Source organism: Orycteropus afer, unplaced genomic scaffold (assembly GCF_000298275.1).
Source record: "Orycteropus afer afer isolate SDZICR_OR568_19922 unplaced genomic scaffold, OryAfe1.0 scaffold01417, whole genome shotgun sequence".
NCBI lineage: Eukaryota > Metazoa > Chordata > Mammalia > Tubulidentata > Orycteropodidae > Orycteropus > Orycteropus afer.
Window position 1 is genome coordinate 48,769 of NW_006923004.1, and position 3,935 is coordinate 52,703.

General features: G+C 37.8%; 1 protein-coding gene across 1 annotated transcript in view; it reads left to right on the forward strand.

Moving 5' to 3' along the window:
* Positions 1-3,630, forward strand: part of ZNF790 (zinc finger protein 790) — a 31,389-nt gene extending 27,759 nt beyond the window's left edge. Inside the window, exon 4 of the mRNA XM_007959078.2 lies at positions 1,949-3,630. Coding sequence (XP_007957269.1) covers positions 1,949-3,630 — 1,682 coding nt within the window. The remainder of the gene's footprint in view (positions 1-1,948) is intronic.
* The last annotated feature ends 305 nt before the right edge of the window (positions 3,631-3,935 follow it).

The window sequence follows — 3,935 nt, forward strand, 5'->3', positions numbered from 1 at the left end:
TCACAGCTGAGGACTTGGAGATGCCACATCCAAGAGACAGGAAGATGGAGCCTCCTGGGTCCAGGAGGGTGAGGTTCTCACTCAGATGGACTAGGAGAATGGGCCTTTCCAAAGGCAAGGAAGCACAGTTACCATCACACTTGGCCTGGAAGATGAGGCTGAAGCCCAGAGTCCAGAGAGCATAGCTAATATCTAGAGTCTGGAGGGCAAGGCCATCGCTTATATGGTCCCAAAGAACAGAGGATTATTTTCAAGACTTAAGAGCTAATGTTACTTGTTCTGCTTGGTTTGAGACCTACTTTGTGCCCATTATCCCTTCTTTCCCTCTAATTTCTTCCATTTGTAATGGGAATGTCTACCTTATGCCTGTTCCACCATCCTACTTTAGAAACAGATAACTTTATTCTGGATTTCACAGGTGCCCCTGGATAGAATATACCTCAGGTCTCACCCATATTTGATTTAGATGATTCAGAGATGAGTTTTGGGGCTTGGAGTTGATTTAAGACTTTTGGGATGATGTGATAGGGAAATACATTTTTCATGTAGGAAGCACATGAATTTTGGGTGGCCAAAAAAAAAAAAAAACAAACATACGTCTTGTAAATCCTAAAGCCTATATTTGTTGATGTAATTCCCTTTGGGAACAGGTTTTCTTTGTTGTGTTTATGTGGATAAATCAGTGTAAGGTGTGATTTAAACCAATCATCTTTGAGATATATGATAAGCACATTAGGCTCAGAGAAAACAAGCAGAGATGAGGAAAGAGAGATCCTATGCCATGTGAATTCTCTCAGCAACCAAGAAACAAGATGAAAAGAGACAAGAACCTTCTCCCAGAGCCACACAGAGAGAAAGCTTTCCACTGTGATAGTTAATACTATGCATCAACTTGGCTAGACTATGATTCTCAGTGGTTTAGCAGACACCATGTAATCACTCTATTTTGTGATCTGATGTGAACAGCCAGTCCATTGAAAGAGGATTTACCTTGGGACTGTAGCCTGCTGCTAGCATATAAATGGATATTCTGGCAAAGCTTGCCCTCTTTCTTGACCCAGTACTCTTCTCCTCATCTGATATTTGGTCCTTGGGACTTAAGCTTGTAGAAGTCTCTGGCCTGTTGCTTGACCTGCAGATTTTGAGTTTGTCAGCTCCTAAACTGTGTGAGCCAGAAGCTATCTTCAGCTTGTTGCCTGATCCATGGACTTGAGACTTGCCCACCCCCACAATTGCATGAGCCATTTCCTCATAATCACATGAGCTATGTCCTTGAAGTAAAGTTTCTCTCTCTCTCTCTCTCTCTCCATATATATATATATATATCTTCACTGGTTTTGCTTCTGTAGAGAACCCAGACTAGGACACTAGATATCCTTTTGTTTCCTTCATCTCTAAAGAGATTGATATGGAAACAGTATATATAGTCATTTCAGTGGAGAAGGAACTGATGAAGCAGTGAGGTATGTTATATTGTTATTTTTAATTAGACTATCCCACTTGTCCTTCCTTACATTCAGTCTTTGTAATATTATCTTTCACTTCATTCTAAATCCTTTTTTTTGTTGTTGTACAGTGTATTTATTCAACAATTATTTTTAAATGGCAAACATGTGCTAGGTGTTAATTATCCACAGTAAGTGGAACATACCTAAGCCTTTAAATTGTTATTCCATGATAATTGTGGTACTTCAACAATCATATTTTTGCTGAACTCTTCAAATGAATTTAATCAAAATAATATTTGTCACCTAACTCTATTTTTATGAGTTCTTTTAAATTTCTATGTACTTCCTGCCCTTTTTTCATTCTGCCCAGATTCATTTGAGAATTATTTAAGCCATAACTTTTTGTGCATATTAATTTAGGATTTACCTTCTATATCTATAATGAAAGTTTTATTTCTTTTTGAACAGTGAAACTATGTGTTTAATTTCTTATCTTTCAGACATGAAGTCCAGATGTCAGACCAAGAAGTTACCACCAAAAAATGGTATTTTTGACAGAGAATTACTCCAATGGGAAATAATGGATGTTTATAAAAACCAAAGCCTTGGAAGTTTGTGTTTTGGAGGTGATTGTGAGGGCAGAGGTCAGTTTGAGACACAACAGCAAAATCAGGAGGAATGTTTTAAGCCATTGATATTCACCTATGAAAAAGTGTCCACTTTCAACCAGCCCACAACTTTTAACCTATATCAGAGACTTCAGACAAGAGAGAAACTGGATGAATTTAAAGAGCATGAGAATGCCTTTATTTGTGACTTAGAACTTACTCAACATCAGTTAAGTCATACTAGTGAGAAACTCCATGAAGAAAAGGAATGTGGAAAGACCTTTCTTCCTGATTCAGAACCTATTCAGTGTCAGACTGTTCACACATGTAAGAAAACATATGAATGTAAAGAATGTGGGAAAGCCTTTAGTTTGCGTTCAAGTCTCACTGGTCATCAGAGAATTCATACTGGTGAGAAACCTTATAAATGTAAGGAATGTGGAAAGGCCTTTAGATTTCATTCACAAGTTAGTGTTCATAGGCGAATTCATACTGGTGAGAAATCTTATGAATGTAAGGAATGTGGAAAGGCCTTTAGTTGTGGCTCAGACCTTACACGACATCAGAGAATTCATACTGGTGAGAAACCCTATGAATGTAATGAATGTGGGAAGGCCTTTAGTCAGCGATCACACGTTACTAAACATCAGAGAATTCATACTGGTGAAAAACCTTATGAATGTAAGGAGTGTGGTAAAGGTTTTACTCGTGGCTCACACCTAACTCAACATCAGCGAATTCATGCTAGTGAAAAAGCTCATGAATGTAAGGAATGTGGAAAAGCTTTTATTCGTGGTTCAAATCTTGCTCAACATCAGAATATTCATTTTGGCAGGATACCCTATAAGTGTGAGAAATGTGGGAAGGCTTACCTCTGGAGTTCACACCTTGCTCGACATCAGCAAATTCATACTGGTAGGAAACCTTATGAATGTAACAATTGTGGGAAGACTTTTATATGGGTCCCATATCTTACTCAACATGAGAAAATTCATAGTGAGAGGAAACTCTTTGAATGTAAGGAATGCAGAAAGACCTTTCTTCATAGCTCAGAGTTTAATTGTCATCAGAAAAGTCATACTGGTGAGAGAAACTGTGAATGTAAGGATTGTGGAAAGACCTTTTCTCGTGGTTCAGAACTCAGTCGACATCAGAAAATGCATACTGGCAAGAGACCGTATGAATGTGAAGAATGTGGAAAAGCCTTTCTCTGGGATTCGCAACTTACTCGACATCAGAGAATTCATACTGGTGAGGAACCTTATGTCTGTGAAGACTGTGGGAAATCCTTTATATGGGGCTCACAGTTTACACGACATAGGAAAATTCACACTACTACAGAACCCTATGAATGTAAGGACAGTGGGCATATCTTTAGTCATCACTCATATTGTACTGAAAAGAAAATTCTCAACAGTGAGAAATTCTGTGAATGGAGAGACTATAGGAATACCTTTAGTCATGACTCAGACTTTGCTCAACACCAGAATATTTACACTTTTGAGAAATCCTATGAATATAAAGATTTTGAGAAGGCATTCTCTCAGGGCTCTCAATTTATGTCACTGTTTTGAGGTCTTAAGAATATAAAAATGTTGGAAGGGCTTTATTCACTACTCTTTAATTGATGTCAGTTCATTTCTTCTCCTGGGAAATTCCACAAGTGTAAGTGATATCAGAAGATCTTGTGACAGATTCCCAATGCACTCAACATCAGAGAATTTGCATTGCAATGTTTATTAATATTGGAGAGTGTTTACTGATTGGTAGTCAATTATGGACCATCAGGATAAAATGTGACAGTAGTGTGAATCCCTTTTGAATCATTCTGAAAGCATTATGCAATATATCCTGCATAAAGAACATAGTCTAATATGTG